We start from the raw sequence: 20,064 nt of genomic DNA, 5'->3' as shown, positions 1-20,064 counted from the left end.
CCCAATATGATTCCATTTATGTAAAATTCTAGAAGATAAAATAATTTACTGTGACAGAAAACAGATTAGTTGCCTTGTGTGGAGATACGGGAACAAGGAGAGAGAAGGGGGAAACTACAAAGAGGCATGAGAGAACTTTTAAGATGATAAGAAATGCTTATTATCTTGATTATGGTTTCAGGAATTTAAATAGATGTCAGAACTGTATGCTTGAGATATACACAGCTTATTGTGTCATTCATACCTCAGACGTGCTGTTTAAAAAAAGGAGAATGTGACTGTGTTACCTATACAAAAGTTAATTACGTTGAAATGTTCAACATTCTTGACATGACAAAACTGCAGAGGCCCAGAACAAATTACTGGTTGCCCCGGGCCTGGGGACAGGGTTGGAAGAGCGTGTGTACACAGAGAAGCAGCACACGTGAATTCTTTTGCGGCAGGATGGGGCAGTTCTGTATCTCGATTGTGACGGTGTTCACAGGAATAACGTGCGTGGGGTCCGATGACACAGAGCTCAGTGCGTGCACACACACAGATGAATGCAGGGTTTTAAAAACATGGTGAAAGCAGAGTAAGTTCTGTAGTCCGGTTAATCTGTTAATCTGTAATGTACAAAGGCAGCTTCCCAATTTTGATGTTGAACTACAGTAGTGTAAGATGGCACCATTAGAAGCAGGGTGAAGACTGCACGGGACTCTCTGTACTACTTTTGCAACATCCTATGGATGTTGTTATTTCAACACATTTTTAAAAAGTAATATTTAAAATACTTGATCATTTGATCATTTGAAATGATTGTGTAGATATACTCAAAGTATTTCAGCGATATAAAATACTAATACTTCTAATTAAGATGCCTTCTTCTATAGCACTATTTTCTTGACACTGCTTAGTATTTATTTGTCTTTGCTTTCGTTAGATTTGCATTTGTTCTATTTTCCAGTTCCATGATACTCCGTTTCTTCCCCATTTTGCCTCTGACCTTCATAGTCTTGTCTCCCTCATCACCTAGCCTGTACTTTCCTGGTGATTGACATCTGTTAGGTTTGCTCATGTTTATTCACACAGATTTTTTGCTGTTGTTTTGTAGTTTTCGTTAAAGGAAAGAATAGCTCATAAAGCTGGTTTTTATTATAGTGGATAAGTATATTAAACATTTTGAGCTTGGTTTCCAAATTGCTGGTCTTACTCTAATTGCTGACTTACAGTGCTCTGGAAAAGTTATTTGTCCTTCCTTGTTCTCTACTAAGGTGAAATCCATTCTCGAAAAGAACGAGGAGGAGCTCTCACAAGCCATGAGGAGCCGGGACGCAGCGCTGAAAGAGAGTCAGAGGTTGAAAGGGGACCTCGAGGCCCTGGAGGACAGAGAGAGCAAGAAGGCAAGGCGTCCGTCCTCCGTGAGCGTTTGTTACTGACGCGAGGCGCGTAAGAAATCTTCCACGAGGCCTCGTCCTTCATTTCTTGTTACCTTGAGCAAGAATGCGGATTGAGCAGAGGAGGATTATGTTTTCTAAAGATAGTTTTAGAAGAGCTGTTGTGTTTGCCTTAGAAACACATCCTTCAACTCCCAATGTCTTTTTAATTCCAGTCTTAAAAAGTCCTCATTCTTCTCTGTTGACACACAGCTGACCTTGGTAACAAGGACCTGTCCACTTACGTGTTGCTAACATGTTGCTCATTCCAGTGGCCTGCAGACGTGTGATCTGGCCCCGCCATAAGCTCACCCCGCAGAGCAGCCCGGGGCACCCCATCCGGAAGCAGGGAGCTGCTGACACCGGGCTCCCCAGCTAGTCCGCGGGCCGCGGCAGGGCAGTGGTTGGGCAGCGCTGCCGCTCTCGCAGAACTTCAGATCTTGACAAGATAAAATAGGCTGCAGTCATTCCTCTTAGCTCTCTGCCACGCTTAGTGTCCGTCCTCGTGCTCAGAAGTGACGGGCCTCAGCCACAGCTGAGTAACCTGAAAGGATCAAACATCTTTTTCTGGTTCCCTTTCCTTTTAGGTGGGAAACTTTCAGCGACAACTGGCAGAGGCTAAGGAGGACAACTGCAAGGTCACGATCATGTTGGAGAACGTGCTGGCCTCCCACAGCAAGATGCAAGGCGCTCTGGAAAAAGTACAGATAGAGCTGGGGCGGAGGGACTCAGAGATCGCGGGCCTCAAGAAAGAAAGGTACCGGAGATGACTGTCCTTGTGCGTGCGGCTGTCTGCTATGGCATAGTAAGGAACAAAGCCACTTTCAAGAACAAGCCGTTTGAGGAAAGCATCCTAGAAACTTGACTGGAAAGCAAGGTTTTCGGTGACCGCACTAACCTCTGCCTCTAGACTTCCCAACCTGCTCTTACCCAGGTCCTGGCCCAGAGCCACAGCCTCTTCGGGGTGCCCGGCCTCCAGTCTGGCCATGCGTGTGGCCCACAGGCTGCCCCTCAGCCCACACCCTTGAATCCTTGCCGCTCCCCGGCCCAGTGGAGTTTTGTGCAACGCAGGGTTCTTTGTAAGATGACGTGCATAATTATTTGTAGTCTTTAGTCAAGGGGAGATTTTTGTTTGGAACCAAAGACCTCCCTTCAGTCCTGAACAGGTTTTTCCTCCAATTTCAACCCAAAGTTTGACATATTCCCCTCTCCCTATTTTATACTCACTAAATGTGTGAGTATGACAATTCATCCCCTTTTCTAAGCTTCACTCAAAAAGTCTTCTATTTTAGCTTTACATTTCAGAAATAGTGAAATGTAGACATGCTTTCAATAAAACACAATATTATAAAAGATAAAGACCTAGAAAATTAGGGAGAATCTGGAATTAGAAATAAACATGATCTTCAAAGATTCAAAATTCCCATATTTTGTAGTGGTGTAAAGGAGTATGTATTCTAGAAGTTTGTGTGCTATATCGCTGCTTTACCCTTTCTGTTTCTATACCATTTAAACCTGCTCTGGGGTCTACAGAATAATAATTGTCTAGTCTAGATAATTAAAGCTAAGTGCCTAGTTGAGTTTGAATTACTTCTATATTAGTGTCCTATTTAAAGATTAATAATTTTAGAGGAATCATTCCAAGACTACTTCAAGTCATGTTTTATAAGTAAACTCCTTCTTTGAATGTTTCAAGTTGCATAAAAATTTCCCCTTGATGTTAATAAGCAAATGATTTGAGTTTAGTAAGTTCTCTGAAATATATTGTAATGTGTATATTAGTAGTGCATATAGCCTCTGTGTTATGGGGGAACAGGTGCCAGTTTTATATTCTCCATTGTACTTATCTTTATTTTTTGCATACTATAAATGTATGTTGCCTCTGAACTTAAAAAGTTACTGGGATGGTAGTAAAAATTGCCTACCATTCACAATAAAATTCTAGGTAGTTGTATGTATGTATGTATTTGACAGACAGAGATCACAAGTAGGCAGAGAGAGAGGGAAGCAGACTCTCTGCTGAGCAGAGAGCCCGATGCGGGGCTTGATCCCAGGACCCTGGGATCATGACCTGAGCCAAAGGCAGAGGCTTTAACCCACTGAGCCACCCAGGTGTCCTGGGAGTTGTATTTAGAAGCAAAGTGTCAACAGCAGGCCCATCCATCTAGAGGGGTATATTTTGTACTAGTGATATGTATATATGTTAAAATTACCAGCTCATAAGTTAGTCATTAATAAGTATTGACAGTTTAATGTATCAAGTCAAATTGACTCATAGCTGGGACAAATTTTTCATGTGTAGGAGCTTAATTTCTTAACCTGAAGCTCAAGCTGCTAATTGTTACTTGCCAAGTCTCAGATACTCTGAGCACCTCTACTTTACTACCTATGCTCTTTGAGCTTCTTGGAAGAGTGCCCTGTAACTCCCAGTGGCATCTAGAACATTCCATTCCTAGACGGTTCTTTTCTGCAGTCACTCTCCCTGCGCTGTCCATCCTTAGGGCTCTAAATCAGCAGAGGGTGCAGAAGCTAGAGGCGGAAGTGGACCAGTGGCAAGCCAGGATGCTGGTTGTAGATGCCCAGCACAACAGTGAGGTAAAGGCCACTTTTTTAATAGATGATAATGCTGATAGTTTTGTTTTATTGGGCTATTGCTCTTTTTAGGAAAATGGAGTAAAATAATCAGGGAAATTTCCTTTTTCATCCAAGTCTGAGTTTGGGTTACAAATGGGAAGTGGGCCTGCAGCCTTTCATTGGTTCATTTATTGGCAAACCAGGACCACAGTGATGCCTAATTCTCTTACTTCTATGGTTTACTTTTTATTTATTAATGCATAAATGACTGCAGAAGTTAAAGTGTCAGAGAATAACTTGAAACTTCAGTCAGAAGTCATTGAAATGATCCCGCTGTGAAAAAGGAGACACATTTACATGTGTGTGTTCACAGGTGTATGCACTCATGAATATATCTCTACATATATGTGCATATATTAAAAAGGGGTCTTTCATATAAATAAGCTTTTTCTGGAAGGACATACAGGGAATTGTTCTTCTCCCTCTAGGCAATGACACCACAAGGTTATAGGATCAGAAAGGGGAATTTAACCAGTTTAAAATTAAAAATTAAGTCGGCTCAATTTTTCAGAGCTCACTGGTAATCAGGAAGCAGACTCTCCCCATCGCCTTCTGAGACTCTCCTAAGCACGGTCTGCAGTAAGTTCTCACGTGTATATTGCAGGCAGCTGGAATCTTTGGTTCTGGTTCCATAATTATCGTTTCAATGGCCCCTGATGATAAAGTGTAAGGAATGAATATACAGTGTTACAGACTTCTTGCATCTGTGATAGTGGAATTGAAAAGAGCCCTCCCTCTTTCAGATGGAGCCTCTACAGAAAGCTCTAGATGTAGCTAGAGAAGACAACAGGAAACTGGCTTTGAGCCTGGAACAATCTCTCCAGACAAATAATCATCTTCAAACAAAGCTCGATCACGTTCAAGAGAAATTGGAAAACAATGAACTTGAGCGACAAAATCTGGAAACCTTCAAGTAAGGGCAGGATAGTCACAGTGAAATTAGGGAAGAGCCTCTGGGAGAGTAAGGTGGGCCCATTCACATAAACCAGTTCGTGCCAGCCTTCCGCTAGGGAACTAGACCTACCCGAGCAGCCCACGCTAGCTGGCTGGGGGATGCTTGTTCGGATCTCCTTGTCCGCTCTCCCCTCACCTCATGTCAAGCCTCTTCACCATGTGAAGGCTAAACCAAAACTTCACGTTTCTGCCAACCCTTTCCTATCAAAAGCTGATGTGTCCTTACGAAGCATGATCTGGGGAAGGAATAGCAACAGCCTGGATGGGAATAACCCCTTCTAGGAGTGGGATGAGTTCACCCAGACAAACCCTGAACCATTGTTTTCCTTTGGGCCTGAAATTAGTTAGGTCAAATCCATCAAGTTCAGGTGAAGGCCTTCATTTTGTTTTGTTTTGTTTTTGTAAAGTGCACCTAGGTAAATAGGGATGGGATAGAAGTGACATTCCATGGAAATCTTCAGCCAGGGGAAGATTTGCACAAAAATCTTTATGCAGTTCAGCTAGTGAACCTACCATAGACGAAAGGCATCAATTAAAGCTGAGAAAGTATGTTTTCTAATTTATGATCTGTGCAAATTCTAGAATCTAGGGAAATGTTATTGGCTCAAGAAATGAGCCAGAGAATGTTGCTGGCTTGTTTATTGGTTAAAACAAGAGTATGTGTTTCACTCTTTGAGCTGGGTGTCTTTATACTGAATGACTCTTTAGCCTTTAATGCTATAGGAAAATGTGTTCTTCCCCTGCCGTTAATGGGCTCCAGACCAGTGTGGTTCACCTGGTGCCTGATCTGCGTCTTGTTTGTAAATCACACCTTTTGGATAGTTGCATGTTCCCCTCGAGGCCTTCCTTACCTCCTAAAGATGATTTCTAAGGGTGACTTTTTCCCCCCAAAACAGAGAACGAATGACTGAGGAATCCAAAATGGAAGCAGAAATGCACGCTGAACGCATAGAAGCTCTAAGAAAGCAGTTTCAAACCGAGAGAGAAACAGCCAAGAAAGCAGCACAACGGGAAATGACTGAGGTATGTAGTCAGGTGACATGTGTCGCTCTAGATGAGTGCCTGCCCAGAGCAGAACCAGTTACAGGAGTTCTAAGCAGGGTTGCAGTTGCTCTTGTCCTTCTAGTCCCTCCATGATAAAGCCGTCTCTGTGCTCTTCATAAATCAAAACACAAGAAGCTTCTGATAGATGGTTCTCTGCCCAGCAAAGGAGTGTCTCAATGAGAGCTTTGTAACTGAGGGACAGAGGAAGGAAGTGGCTGGCCGTTGGGTAGACATCAAATCATCTGTCCCCTCAACTCGTTTGACTAGCACCTGTCACTCATTCACCTTTTCCTAGAGTCACGAATGGTCCATCCTCTGATGTGCTCTATGTAACCCGTACTTAATTGTGATCTCCACTCTTTACAGGAGATAAATAGGGTAAAGAGCAGGGGACATTTCTTGAGTAACTAGCGGCCATGTACAACTCTGAAGGAACTCAAAGTAAGGGTTGGGTGATAGAAGAAGGGAAACAGAAGTACACAATGTGCAGAGCTGACAGGGCCAGGACACCCAGTGTAAGGGGATGACCAAAGCATGATCCCAGGGTCCTGGGATCAAGTCCCACATCAGGCTCCTTGCTCGGCAGGGAGCCTGCTTCTCTCTCCACCTCTGCCTGCCACTTTGCCTGCTTGTGCATGCACACGCTCTCTCTCTCTCTGATGAATAAATAAATAAGTAAATAAATAAATAAATAAAATTTAAAAAAAAAGAAAATAAAAATTATCATCAGACACTAAATGTTCTATCATGAACAAAAGGGAGGGAGGAATTAAAATAACTCCAAGACTTGCTTGGAGTGGCTGGTCTACAGGTTTATATTTTGCCAAATTTGGTGTATTTAGCAACTGCAATTTACAGAGATCTTTTAGAAAATTTGTATATTATAAAACACTAAACATTAAAACGCTATAAAGGGAAACAAAAAGGTACACTGAAATTAAAGGCACTTTTAATCAGACATAGTTGTCAGAATACTTACAAGATTTAAATCCTTTTAACAAGGACCGCTGCAGACTGCACTAGTGAGGAAACCAAGGGAAGGGTGAGTGTGTGATGTCAGGGGCCGTTAGCAGCAGGGCAGGCTTGGTGTGCACCACTCAGGAGTCCCGGCTCTGCCTCTTATTAACAGGGCATTAATTAACTGTGGATAGTTTCAGAGTTTCTATTTCCTCAGTCATAAACTACTTTCCAGGGTTTTGTTTTTGGTTGTTTTTTTTTTTTTTTTAAGTTGGAAAATATATGTAATTATCACAGTGCCCAAACATAGTAAGTACGAAGTAAGTGATCATTGTTAGGGCTTACCCAGTTTTGGCAAAGTTATGACTGAGGTAATAGTAGAATGTAAATAAAAAGGCCGGCACTGGGGCACAGAGACAGGCTCTGAAGGAAAGTAGTGTAGAAAGAAAAGCTACAAATAACCTTAGCATGTCAGACACCACCAGCTGTCCTGAGTACCACCTTCTCCCTTCTCGCTGCCACCTCTTCCTGAAAACCCAGCGGCACTGCTTTAAGGGCACTGGAAGAGGAAAGGAGTTCTATAAAATGATTTAAGTCACATTAAAAGATAAACTGAGGCATATTAAACATTTTAAGAGTTTAACTGAGCAAAACTCAGTTCCAATCATGGTAGTACCCAATCTAGCAGAGCTCCAGGAGCCGTATGAAATGAAAGGCTTTCAGAGGCAGCCAAGAGCGGGAATAAGACATATTAGGCTAAACAGCAGGTTGATTAGTACAACGCACTCTCCTTTGGGGGATGGTAGGGGTCTTATCAGGCAGATTACCCAACTGTCTTAGATCATTTGCTTTGTGGTTAGCAACGATGAACGTGCATTTCAAGGTTTTAAGAGAACACAGCACTCTTGGGGGAGACTGCTGTGATCATTATAAGCAGGTAATTCCCAACGTGCCTTGGTCCCCAAGACCCAGATAGAGTCAAGCAAGGGAAGGACTCTGCTGAAGGAGTCACTCTCTCCGGCCGGCTAGCTCATTCAGCGATCTCAGGTAGCGGAGCCTCAGCTTCCCCAGAAGCGTCAGTCTAAGTGCGCAGGGGTACCGGCCCCAGCACAAATACCTCCTCACGCAGCTAAAAGACAACCGAGAATATCCGATTACCCAGAACAAGTTCAGGCAGAGTCAAGGGTTTTGTTGGGCAGCTTTTAGCAGATTCTGTAGTACCTTTAAGAATTATGGAGAGGTTTCCGACGGCAGCCCAGGCACTAGAGATCTACCAAAGGAAGCTAATTTTTTTTTAAGATTTTATTTATTTATTTGACAGAGAGAGAGATCACAAGTAGGCAGAGAGGCAGGCAGAGAGAGAGGGAGAAGCAGGCTCCCCGCTTAGCAGAGCGCCCAATGCGGGGCTCGATCCCAGGATCCTGAGATCATGACCTGAGCTGAAGGCAGCGGCTTAATCCACTGAGCCACCCAGGCACCCCAGGAAGCTAATTTTGAATCACGAATGCCTCCTGGTAAGTCCACTTTTCAGTCTGTGGCTCAGAACTGGAAAGGTGACAGCAATGGAGGTCAGTAAAATTTAAGTTTGTAGACCACACCGATTTTATTCTAGTTCCCCTTGCCTGTGTCACTTTCTTTGTCCAGAACCTGGATGAAAGACTTCCTGGGCTTGGAGTTTTTGTTTTTGATTTTTTTTTTTTAAGATTTTATTTATTTATTTGACAGAGATCACAAGTAGAGAGGTAGAGACAGAGGAGGAAGCAGGCTCCCCGCTGAGCAGAGAGCCCGATGTGGGGCTCAATCCCAGGACCCTGAGATCATGACCCGAGCCGAAGGCAGAGGATTTAAACCACTGAGCCCCCCAGGCGCCCCGGGCTTGGAGTTTTGAACCTGAAGCAGAGAAATTGACTGTGGGGTATAGGGAGTATGAAACAATGGAGAGGGGCGCAGAGTTGGGCCCAGAGGAACTGAAGCATCAGAAATCAGAAGTGTGTGACGGGCAGAACTACGGGATGACCAGCGGCATGGCGAATCCACCAGGTGTTCGAAGGCTAGATTACGCCCTTTGCAATGGCATCATTTTTGCAGGCCAGAGCAAGGCAAAAGGTAGGCAAACGAATCCTAAAGACCATCATGGTGTAAGAATTAGGAAAAGGATGGTCAGAGAGAGAAGAAAGAATGGAAAGAAACATTCTTGATCTGACATCTTAGGTGGAAGCAGTCTACCCCAAAGTCAGCTACTTCTCTTCTTAGCTAATTTGATTTTGAGGCCTCCACACCACATAATTACACAGGACCAGACGTCAGATGGAGTCTTCTTCAGTTGTGAAATCTGAATCTTCTAATTTGGCGGGAACGTCAGTGCTCGAGAGTACTTGGTAGGGTCCTTCCCAGGAATCTCCCTTTTGCACAAGTATCCAAGAGCACCAGCTGTCGATAAATGATAAGACTTTAGTATACTCATGTTTAAAGATCTGATGAGAGTTCATGATAATAGAATTGACAAGGATATTGGGTTATATCTGTGATATACAGCAATTTAAGATAATAACTGGGATTAAAGGACATAGCAGATTTTTAGGAATTTCCTACAGTTACTAGAACACCTATTCATAACACACATTGTACAAGCACAAGGTTTGTCATCACTAATTTGGCAGTGCTCCCCCTGTAATTGAGCACACCAAATACACCTAATCAGTTTTAACATGTCTCTTTTACATGGTGAGACAAAAATCCTTTGAGATTTTTCAGGGTTTCTCTGGGAAATCTCAAGGTTACTTTGAGATCAAAAAGGCTCCATTTAGAATTTGATTTGGGAACGTTGTCAAAGCATTTGAACATCTGACTAAGATCACAAATTATTATGAAATATTTTTTAAACAAAGTGACAGTAGAGGGGCGCCTGAGTGGCTCAGTGGGTTAAAGCCTCTGCTTTCGGCTCAGGTCATGATCCCAGGGTCCTGGGATCGAGCCCCGCATTGGGCTCTCTGCTCAGAGGGGAGCCTGCTTCCCCCTCTCCCTCTGCCTGCCTCTCTGCCTACTTGTGATCTCACTCTGTCAAATAAATAAATAAAATCTTAAAAAAAAAAAAGTGACAGTAGAAGTTTTAAAAGCAAATACAGAAAGTTATATAGTTGTGAACAAAAGTTAGCTCTTAAGAAAACCCAATCTTCTCAATGTTAAGTAATCAAAAACCTAGTAAAAGACAGTGTCAACCACAGTAAGTTAATTTGTTAAGAAGTAAAATCCTTGTTTTTCAGGGAGATTACCTAAAAGGTTAAAAAACAAAACAAAATAAAACAAAAAAAACCTTTCACAGCCTCTTATCAAGAACAGACTAATAGTCCAAGAAAGCTCAGTCCATTTAATGAAGAGAAAACCAAATTCTAATTTTGTACTAAATTCATTCTTTAAAAACTTGAATTAACTTAGCCACCTTAACCACACACAAAATTCCTTTCTCAAGACTCCTTTTCCACAAACCACTCTTTCTTTTACCCATTAAGATTTTGTTCTATGTCTTTTCCTTTTTCTCCATCTGGAGCAGACATTTTACTTTAAACTTACTACTTTTCATACAGTTTCCTTTCATTCTTATTACTTTGAAGTAATTTTAATTTCACATATTGACTAGAATCTCTAACCCTTAGAATCCTTATTCCTAGGGAAAACTAAGAAATAACCAATTGTAGAGTGTGTTACACTAACATTCTGTGGGCTGGCAAATTTATGAATACATTTCTTAATTTCTAGAAGTATATTCTCTCTCCTAGTAAACTTTCTAATTTAGCACAAAACATGTTTATTAACCCAAGTATCTTTAGTTTCTCTGTAAAAGGAAGCTGAAATTGGTAGACCTATGTTTAGTAATTAATGTTTTGGTATTTTATTTGGAAATGATCTAGATATTCAATGTGTCCATCATTTAATTTATTGTAGGGTAATTTCAAGGTTTCTCATTAACAAAAAATTTGGTAATTTTACCCAAAACTCGGAAAATTTTATCCTACATCTCTAACAATTATGTTTAGATTACTCATGAAAATTTCATGAGACATTAAACAGCTAACCATGATCTTTCTTGCTGACAAATTCTATCACAGAGATAGATGAGCTTATCTGACTTTTAATAAACCCGGTAAAATAAGCATTACAACTTATGTTGATAATTCTGAAGACATGGTTATTTTAAGTAAAAGGTAGCTTGTTTGTTGTTCTATTTGTGGATGATTATCCTAGATCTTGTAAACTTGATATGTATAAATACTTGTTTGTCTTTAAACCAATTAAATAGAGCTCTTTACAAATTCATTTTGGCAATACCTTTCAAAGGTAGGAAAAAAAATCTCTAAACATGCGTACAAAGACATAAACATACAGACACAAACAGGTCTAACAAGCTCCATTTTACAACTTTAGTTCTAAGACAGGCAAATAATGCAAAACACGCTATGAAAGAACAGGTGGATCCAAACTGTGATTTTGGCAAATGGAATAAAGTTAAGATTACCTGTTCGGGCTAAAGCTTTTAATGCCTATTGGTGGAGGAGACTTTTAAGATTTTTCATGGGTCTACTTTTCAAAATATCCTTTCTTTATTTTCTTTTCCTCCTAAGAATTGTCTTCATTCCTGGAGAACACCAAGTAGAATTCATACATCTCAAAAATCACAGAAAAAGAATATACGTTGTACCGAGGAGGATTTTGTTCCCTAAATCCAGATCTTTTACAATATCTGCAAGCCTTAGATGGATTAGGGGATGGGGATTGGTAAAAAGGATAGGTGGGCTTTGAATTGTTCTAGAGCTGAATTTCTGTTCTTGTATACTTGATTTACAAGACAAGTAGTTTTTAATTTCTCAAGTAATTGGGTCACAACCTTTAATGCTATACAGACTGACCCACCCAGCCAACTACATTATCTTTGATTTGCTTCTTTGTATCAGGGAGATCTTCCACTAAGATGGAAATTAAAAAAGCCCTATGTTCCAGATTTAGAGAGAGCTGTGTGTCTTTGGAATATTTTAGTAAATCCTTCCATAGAGACTTTAGAATGTTTCTCTTTCTCTCTCTAGGTATGTAGTTTCATTTTAGCTGAGTGGTGGACTTTTTCACCCCAGCTTCCCTCAGACCCAGAGTATCGGCACTGACCAGGTGAACTGCTGTTGACCGAAAATACTGCCATCATGGCAGAGGGAAGAAAGGAACTGTTAAGTCTATCAGACTCTGAATTTGCTCATCTTCTGACAATAGAGCTACTTTTTTTTTTTTTTTAAGATTTTATTTATTTGGGGGAGAGAGAGAGAGAGAAAGCACAGAAGGAGAGGGAGAAGCAGACTCCCCACTGAGCAGGGAGCCCAATGTGGGGCTCGATCCCAGGACCCTGGGATCATGACCTGAGCCAAAGGCAGACACCCAACTGACTGAGCCACGCAGGCACCCCGATAGAGCTACTTTAAATCCTTTCAGATATCTTACCAGCTTTGAGCCAGGACAAACAGTAAATACTCCTAGCAGTATTGAACTACCCCATGGATGTAAGACAGGTCCCCTCAGAAGGGCACAAAAGATAATCCTCACCCAAGTTCCAGAACCACTCCCAAAGATAACCAAGAGAAATATCCCGGCCGGCACCAGTCAGTAGGTTCCTGGCCAACCACATTTTTAGAGCCTCTGACCTGATGGTTGCCTAGTCAAGTTCTCAGGACACAAAACCAGATCAACAAGAAGGCAATAGCTGTCCCTAGCAGAGGAAGGATCAACAACCAATGAGTACCTGGAAGCAGATTCACAAGACACAATCAAAGATTTCTCTCTACTGTTACAGTTCAAAGAATTACCTTAAACCTATCTTTTCCTTATCAGTCTGAATCTGATAGGGACAGACGTGAAATTTTACCTTCCTCTCTCAACCATGCACCATCGATAGACATCTGAGAGAGCTGACTTTCGTGAAAATTGTCACCTTTTGCTAGCTTCTGCTAGTTTTCCAGATCCTAGCTGTAGGCTCTGAGCACGTGGGCATGTCCAGTAGGCCTCACTCTAGTCATCACAGAGGATGAAAAATAATAATCTTCCTTCTGCCTTTTATAAGTGCTTGGCCTTGCTCCTCTGGAGTACCTTTCACATGGATAAACTTACTTAGGTTGAAAGTTCTCCCTGGTAGCCGCTGTAATTCAAAATTCTCTGTCCGTTCAGCCTTAAAGTTGTACTCACCTGAGGCCTCACGCTGGACCCGCTCCAGCTCTGGACTCAGTTTGATTTTAGATCAGAAACAGTACAACTCTAGTCAGGTTCTGGACCCAGTCCGGAAAAAGAAAGGCTCAAAGTCTGACAGCTGCTAACACAGAAGCTGCTGGGGGAGGCTCTAGGAGGGACTTAGTGTGACGTCCAGAAGCATCAAGGAAACAGGGGGCGCCTTGGGTACCGACAGCTGCTTGCTTGAGGCTCCTGCGGACCGTTGCTCTCCTTCCTTTTTTTCTTCTGACACCAAAACTGTTAAATATTTAACATGTGTTTATCTTTTAAAAGTTTATTTGAACAAAAATTGATTCAAGTTGGGCATTATCCGCTCTAGCAGAGATCTTCAAGGAACAGTACAAAATGAAGGCTCTTTAGGCAGAAGGAGCAGGAACAAGTTTTACGACCCAGGAACTCAAGCTGCTTTTCGCAAAGTTTCTTTGCTTTAGAGGACGGCGGCATCAGGCAGACCACCCAGCTAGTGCTCATCAGGCAAGTCCTGAAGGAGTCATTTAAGGGTTCATTTCTAGGAAAGCCAAAACTAACTCAGTCTTGGTTTGGTGACGTGGGGCTTAGCGTAAGGGACTCCATTTGAGGGCTGTTGTCTTGTATTTAACAGTAATCTCTATGCCATTTTCCACTAGACAAGCTTATTAAAATCTTTAAAACTGAAAGCAGTATTATAAAAATCCATGCAGTGGTAGTAACGGGCAAGTATTTATATAAATTACCTTCTAATTTTCAGTTCTCCAGACACGAGGTCACAAGCAGCAGGGAAGAGAAAAGCTGAAAGCTGAGCAAGTGTGCAGGCTCCCCTTCTTTCTCTGCCTTATCTTGTTCAACTCAGAGTCCCCAGAGATAAGTCATTTGTGTGCTTTGCCATTGATGACCCCGAGGGTCAGGGAAGTTAACTATCCAAAATTACTCGGCGAATAAGTGCTACAGCTGAGATGTGAACTTAGATTGGACTCCAAAGTCATGCTCTTTAAAAGCAAATGATGAACATGTATTTACATTGTCTAGATCTGTTCTAGGAAAGATTGTGTTTAATGTTAAAAATTATGAAAAAAAAGATGAAAACCACTTAGAGTTTTGCGCCACCACTCCTCAGCAGACATCATCATCATTGCCTCGCTTACCCTTGTCTTTAAAAGAAAGGTCCAAAGGGAACTAAACACAGAGACGGGCCTAATCATCAGCTTCTCTTTCGGGAATGGAAGCTTAAAATGATGGACTTTTCCCTTTGTGTTCGACAGCTGAAGAAGGCCCTCGATGAAGCCAACTTCAGATCAGTGGAGGTAACCCGGACCAACCGAGAGCTGCGGCAGAAACTGACGGAGCTTGAGAAGGTCGTGAACAGTAGCAAGGAGAAAATAAAGAATCAAAAGGCCCAAATTAAGCTCCACTTGTCGACTAAGGCGAATAATACTCAGAATGTAGAGAGGATGAAGGTTGTATGAGGCGCGCTCCTTCTCCCCTCGCTTCCTTAGAATCCGAGAGGATCCAAGCAGGTGGTGGGGTCCGGTGAAGGCGGTCCCAGAGTCCTGACAGCACCCGTGTTGTCTGGGGATGACAGCTGCCCCTGGGGCGTGGGCAGACGCCTGGAGGGGGGCGGTTACTCTCTTTCCAGCAGAGCTACTGCTGTGTAAATGTGTGGTTTCTGTGTAGCTGCCAAGTCCCTTTCTGACTCCCCATCTGCCCCCTCCCCAGGGACTGCACAGGACTTTGCTGTTTTAGGGTCAGTGGGCCAGACGGGAAGGAGGGCCCAGCGGGAGCCGGTAACTGTGGGTCTCACGTGGGATTCTTTCTGTCACCCCATAGGCGAAAAGAGCAAGCCAATTTTTCTACTGATCACCTTTCTATGTTATTTCCACATTTACTTTCAGCAAATAGAAACAGAATTGAGGCAAATGGAGCTAATTAAGGATCAATATCAGAAAAAAAATTATGAACAGGTAGATTTTCACGAACTCCATGTTTTTACCATTCACATAAAATCTCAGACTCGGACCCATTCACCAGCTGCTTCCCTCTCTGTGCCCCGCCAGTCGCTGAGCATCCAGAAGTTCGTGTCTGAAATGACCAACCTACAGGAGGAGATGCAGCTCTTGGCCAAGAGCCAGTACGAGACCTCGGCGCGGAACAAGCAGCAGGAGCTGCGCCTCGAGGCGGAGAGGAAGAGGAGGCAGGACCTGGAGGGCCGGTGCCAGGTGAGAGGCTTCCTCGGGGTCCTCTCAGCGACGAGCAGCACATGGCGTGCCCTGAAGCCCAGCAGCAGAGCACCTCGGTTTTCTAGATTCTATAGAAGAAACGTAAACCTGCGAGAGGAAGAAGCCTGAAGCTCTGGTGTGCCACGTGTTCCTGGTTTTCAGTTTATGAGGGATTCATTCTTAACAGCTGAAGCTCGCTGTGCAAGATACTGGTTCCTAAGGCTTCCGAACTGAATTTCATAGTCTTTTAGGAACTTTCTACCCCTTGGTTCTTCCCAGAAGCTCAGATCGCCCAGTGCTGTGATGGGGCTTGCAGCTGTACCCAGCCTCCGGGCAAGGGCCACGTTCTGTCACGGAGTAGGGACTCCAAGAGACCGTCAGGCTCTTGCCTTCTAGCAGACACTGTCTGCTGTGAAAAAGCATTCCTTCGGTTCTGGAAGGAGATATTAATCGCTTCCTCTTCGGGAGGATACATAAAATCAAAATCGGATATGCGTTAGGTGTACTGCTGACAGTAACAGCGTGTATCTTACATTTTGGTAGCACCTGAAGTTACAAAGTATAACCCCGTCACGCTTTCATCATTTGGTTGCCCATTTATTACAATATGGAAGCTTTTTGTTCCGTATGGTATATTGGGAATTTGTAAGAATCTTCGTATCACATTTTCAGGAATTGGAAGAAACGATCAGACACCTAAGGAAATGTAAAGAGGCAACAGAGCATAAACTGAAAGAAGCCAGTGTAGAATCAGAACAGGTAAGCCACACCCAGTCAAGGTAAAATCCTTCACGGACATAGTTCCAGGAGTGTAGCAGGCAAGAACCAGTAACTAAGTCTAATGTCTACCATGGGGAATACTTTTCAGATTGGGATTCTGCCTCCTGGTAAAAGAACACTGAAGTACTGACTGAGCCAAGCCCAAGTCTCTAGCCCTAAGTGTAAGGAGGAGGACCGGCGTGTGGGTAGATTTTAATGCACTACTGCTTGACACCACTGATAGTAAGGCAAGCTCTTTGTTCAGTCAATAACTAGAAATGTAAAGTAGGCCCTATTTTTTTTAAGTTTTACTTTAATCTCTCTACCCAACATGGGGCTCAGACTCACAACCCTGAGATTAAGAGAGGCTTCCTCTTCTGACTGATGCGGCCAGGTACCGCTCGTGGGCCCTTTGAATTTGCGAATTTGCTTTCTCTAATCTTAAATTGACCTTTTTGAAGGTATTTAAAATCATACATTTTTTAGAGGTGGAAAGGACCTATGAAATTCGTTGTGTGACACAACAGTCCTAATATCCAGTTAAGAAAACAGAGGTATCACAGTGATGAAATCATTAGTTGGTCATGATTTGTCCTTTTTATAGCCATTCAACAAGACAATAGGACTATCAGAGTGGTATATCAAAAGGAATATGGACTCATGAGTTTGAACGCCAGCTGTGACCCTTGCTGTGCCCTCGAGGAAGTTACATTTACTTTAACTCATCAATTACCACATCTCGAAAAGTCAGGATAATAAGACTTACTAATCTGTTATGCTGTAGATGACTCAGTAAGTTTCACTAAATAGTACCTCCCTTCTCATTCACGGTGCAAAAGGTGACATGATGTACAGGGCCATTTCTAGCATCTTTCCCTCCATCCCTGGCAAAGAGTGCTAGAGAGGGGCTGCCTGGGTGGCTCAGTGGGTTAAGCCTCTGCCTTTGGCTCAGGTCATGATCTCAGGGTCCTGGGATGGAGTCCTGCATCGGGCTCTCTGCTAGGCAGGGAGCCTGCTTCCTCCTCCCTCTCTCTCTCTCTCCCTCTCTGCCTACTTGTGATCTCTCTCTGTCAAATAAATAAATTCTTTAAAAAAAAAAAAAAAGTGCTAGAGAAATGTGGGGTTGGTTTGAGGGGGTGGTGAGAGTATTGCGGGCATTAGGCGGATATACAAAGTACTTGAGCTTTGTAGCTTTCTAAAGCCTAAATGCCAAGGGGAGCTCTATTTTCTTACCTCATTATTTTGTACCCACACAAGGACCTGGCTAATCTGGGACAAATACCTAGTCCCACACATTTACTGTGGACCTGTCCTATGCTGGGCACTGGACTAGTTGAGGGGACACAGGATGAACTGAGCCCAAGGACACCCCTGCTTTCAAGGACTTGCCTTCTCCCAGGGAAGAGAGAAATACACCTCTCTCTTTCTGAGTTCAAAATCAGTCATTTTACTTTTTATTCTAGAGGATATGTTCTGGAGCTCTTTTGAAGCAACTTTTATATAACCTAAAAGCCTGTCAGCTTTACCTTAAAATACTGAAGTAACCCAGATACATACAGAAGTGCCAGGCACATACAGGTACTCAGTAAATATCTGTCAAATAAACGAATATTGGTTTCAGATCATCTGCAAAGGCAGACTACTAGAAGGACCATTTAAGTCTAACAAAGGTGGTTTGGAAGTTTGTGCTTAGGAGCCAAAGCATAAAATATTTTGATCATAAAGGAAATAAAAAGAACGCAATTTACACTAAGCTAGTCCACTCTTTTACTAATTCAATTACTTTCATAAAGCTCAAAAGAAAGATCTAGTATAGGGACTTTGGAGAATGATTTAATCTTAGAGAACAGAACTCAAAAATTCAAACTGTGGTTTGAACTACCATATTCCTTGGCAGAGCCGTCTTGTTCTTTTCGTTCTTATTTTCCTCCTGGGTCCTCTTCCTTTCATTCACATCCAGGAAGTATCAATAAATGCAGGGAAGCAGCAGGCTTGCGCGCATTCAGCTCTGCCTTCAGAAGTCACTCCTGTCTGGAGGTGTGCAAGGACCTTGCACTCGGAATCTGGGTCCTTTAACGTCTGGGTAAAAAAATGTCTCTGGAACTAATACACAGAAAATTTAGAGCTTTCTTTGTTGTGATTTTTACTGATAAGACTTTTCTGTTCAGATAACAGCTAACCTGGAAGAAGCCCATCGCTGGTTTAAGTGTAGGTTTGACGGCCTCCAACTTGAGCTGACAAAAAACCGGTTGCAGAGGCTTCCCCGAGAAGACAGGTGGCTGGAAGAGGTAGGGTGCTTAGGCATGGCTGTCCTCAGCAATTCTGGATTCGTCCCTTCTCAGATTTCTCACCGCAGAACTACTCTCTTCATCCCGCTACTCTTCCCACTAATCTTTAGGTTTCTCTAAACTGCAAGAAAAACAAACTGAATTTCTTCCTTAAAAGTCACACATCTCCCAAACTGTCTAGATTAGAACCACTCAGCTTGATGAGTAGATTATATTCGTGGAGACAGAATGGGTCCTCAGCCCTGCAGGTAGTTGGGAACAGTGTTAGGCCTGTTTTCCTTCCAACAGGACCACGGTAACAAGCATGATGTTGCATCCGGCCAGTCTGCTCTACACCGATGGGAGAATAAACAGAATCTTAAACTTGTGCCCAAGAAGTGTCATTCTGAACTTCAGAGAAAGTGATGTCCTTGACAGAGGCTTCATCTAGAGCTACACCGCCATGATTTCCGAGCCCAGCGTCCCGGGCTGGACTTTCCCGCAGTCATCAGAACATGAAGTCTTTGATGTGGGCTGAAGATTTTGGACTTGAGTTTCTCATATTATGAACTTGCTGGTATCAGTACAGAACCACCCCATCTTATTTGTCCTTTTCCCCCATTTTCCACCCAATAAATTTATATTAATTTGTTGTATGATAAGAGATGCTGTTGCATGATACTTGGCTATTTTTCTAAGTACATTCTATCAAAAAGCACTCAGTGAGGTACTAGATGATAATGGCAACCAAATGACAGACTAGGACATTTCTTTGAAACAAAATATCCTAACGTCCAGCAGATAATCCCTGGAACTAGAATCACTTGGAAAATGGTAAAAACGTTTCCAGTCATACAAACGTATACCCTTTTAAGCTAGATAATTACCAGCACATCTTTAATAAGATGATATCTCTAGTCTGTATTTTATTAAGTAAGTTCTAGGCCCAGTGTGGGACTTGGACTCATCACCCTGAGTTCGAGTCACACACACACCACCAACTGAGCCAGCCAGGCACCTCTATGTCTATTCTTACAACAGACATTGTATTTACAGCTTCCTTGGACATTGACAAAGCAAACTATTGTGTACGGCAGTCTGCTCTGCGCCAGGAAACTATGTCTGACCAATGTAGCTCTTCCTTACTAGAACAAGCAATAATTGAGATTTTTCTTATTTCAGACACAGAGTGGCAGGTGGCACACAGTAAGTCTGGACCGCCGTGGCGTACTCAGTGCTCAAACCATGGCAGGTACTGATGCCATCGGGACCTAAATCAAGCGGGCAACTGTGAAACTGGAGAGAACATCAAAAATAAGACTCTCGGGACGCCTGGGTGGCTCAGTTGGTTAAGCCGGTGCCTTCGGCTCAAGTCATGATCCCAGGGTCCTGGGATCGAGTCCCGCATTGGGCTTCTTGCTCGGCAGGGAGCCTGCTTCTCTTGCTGCCTCTGCCTGCCTCTCTGCCTGCTTGTGTGTACTCTCTCTCTCTGACGAATAAATAAAATCTTAAAAAAAAAAAAAAGACCCTCAGAGGTTGAAGCCCCCCCCCCCACACGCATCTGATATAAAAAAGCTGGGT

The 20,064-nt window shown here is 42.8% G+C and overlaps 1 protein-coding gene and 1 non-coding gene across 5 annotated transcripts in view; one reads left to right on the top strand and one right to left on the bottom strand.

Moving 5' to 3' along the window:
- CCDC150 (coiled-coil domain containing 150) overlaps nucleotides 1-19,145 on the top strand; it is a 75,846-nt gene extending 56,701 nt beyond the window's left edge. For 3 of the 4 annotated variants that reach the window (XM_032860181.1, XM_032860179.1, XM_032860182.1), the window contains 11 exons: nucleotides 1,254-1,382; nucleotides 2,003-2,172; nucleotides 3,917-4,010; nucleotides 4,793-4,962; nucleotides 5,900-6,026; nucleotides 14,504-14,698; nucleotides 15,134-15,202; nucleotides 15,296-15,457; nucleotides 16,130-16,216; nucleotides 18,385-18,504; nucleotides 18,793-19,145. In XM_032860181.1, coding sequence (XP_032716072.1) covers nucleotides 1,254-1,382; nucleotides 2,003-2,172; nucleotides 3,917-4,010; nucleotides 4,793-4,962; nucleotides 5,900-6,026; nucleotides 14,504-14,698; nucleotides 15,134-15,202; nucleotides 15,296-15,457; nucleotides 16,130-16,216; nucleotides 18,385-18,504; nucleotides 18,793-18,909 — 1,440 coding nt within the window. In that variant the 3' untranslated portion in view covers nucleotides 18,910-19,145. Of the gene's footprint in view, nucleotides 1-1,253; nucleotides 1,383-2,002; nucleotides 2,173-3,916; nucleotides 4,011-4,792; nucleotides 4,963-5,899; nucleotides 6,027-14,503; nucleotides 14,699-15,133; nucleotides 15,203-15,295; nucleotides 15,458-16,129; nucleotides 16,217-18,384; nucleotides 18,505-18,772 lie in introns of all 4 variants that reach the window. The other variant, XM_032860180.1, reaches the window with a different exon arrangement.
- LOC116869263 lies at nucleotides 12,130-12,200 on the bottom strand. The gene has a single exon (XR_004383005.1). It is a non-coding gene; the product is annotated as a small nucleolar RNA SNORD56 (small nucleolar RNA).
- Nucleotides 19,146-20,064: the final 919 nt, after the last annotated feature.

The sequence above is a fragment of the Lontra canadensis genome, unplaced genomic scaffold (genome assembly GCF_010015895.1).
Source record: "Lontra canadensis isolate GAN:19392208 unplaced genomic scaffold, GSC_riverotter_1.0 scaffold18, whole genome shotgun sequence".
Classification (NCBI taxonomy): Eukaryota; Metazoa; Chordata; class Mammalia; order Carnivora; family Mustelidae; genus Lontra; species Lontra canadensis.
Note: the sequence above shows the minus strand (reverse complement) of the source record. Positions and strands in the feature narration are given on the sequence as shown.